Source organism: Acanthisitta chloris, unplaced genomic scaffold (genome assembly GCF_000695815.1).
Source record: "Acanthisitta chloris isolate BGI_N310 unplaced genomic scaffold, ASM69581v1 scaffold38170, whole genome shotgun sequence".
In the NCBI taxonomy this organism is placed as follows: domain Eukaryota; kingdom Metazoa; phylum Chordata; class Aves; order Passeriformes; family Acanthisittidae; genus Acanthisitta; species Acanthisitta chloris.
This window is the reverse complement of record NW_008652944.1, coordinates 2,455-3,170: the sequence shown is the minus strand read 5'-3', so window position 1 is coordinate 3,170 and position 716 is coordinate 2,455. Positions and strand designations below refer to the sequence as shown.

The window sequence follows — 716 nt, the reverse complement described above, 5'->3', positions numbered from 1 at the left end:
TAGAACCACCTTGCAGAGGGAAACAGCAGAGTTTAAGCATGAGATAATTATGGAATTTCATAGTCATGGGATTTTAGGGGTTGGAATGGAGTTTAAAGACCATCCAGCCCCAACCCCTGCCCTGGGCAGGGACACCTCCCACCAGAGCAGGTTGCTCAAGGCTCAGCCAACCTGGCTGTGAACACTGCCAGGGTTGGGGCAGCCACAGCCTCCCTGGGCAACCTGGGCCAGTGTCTCACCACCAGAACAGGAAAAACTTCTGCCTCACATCTAACCTAAATTCTCAATGGTGTGCGAGGGGGGTGGGATGAGCTGGCACAGCCCCTACTCCAGCATGTGGTAACCTCTCGCCCTCCTCTTTTCCAGGTTCATGACTGGGAAGGGACTGGTCATCTACCCAGAGATTGGGGATAAACTGGACATTATCTGCCCCAGGGCGGAGCCGTCCAAGCCTTACGAGTACTACAAGCTGTACCTGGTGAAGAAGGACCAGGCAGATGCCTGCAGCACCGTCATGGACCCCAACGTGCTGGTGACGTGCAACCGGCCTGAGCAGGAGATCCGCTTCACCATCAAGTTTCAGGAGTTCAGCCCCAACTACATGGGCCTGGAGTTCAAGAGGCAGCAGGATTACTTCATCACATGTGAGTCGCCCTCCTCTCCCTCGGCGCCTGCGGAGTGTCGCCAGGCACCTTGCACCACTTGGCCCGTGCCGA

At 56.3% G+C, this 716-nt stretch overlaps 1 protein-coding gene across 1 annotated transcript; it reads left to right on the top strand.

The window, feature by feature from the left end:
* Nucleotides 1–366: 366 nt before the first annotated feature.
* LOC103806198 (ephrin-B1-like) lies at nucleotides 367–644 on the top strand (the record flags this gene model as incomplete). The annotated part of the gene is made up of 1 exon (XM_009078883.1): nucleotides 367–644. A coding segment is annotated over one exon (278 nt), but the record flags the coding sequence as incomplete, so codon positions are not given.
* Nucleotides 645–716: the final 72 nt, after the last annotated feature.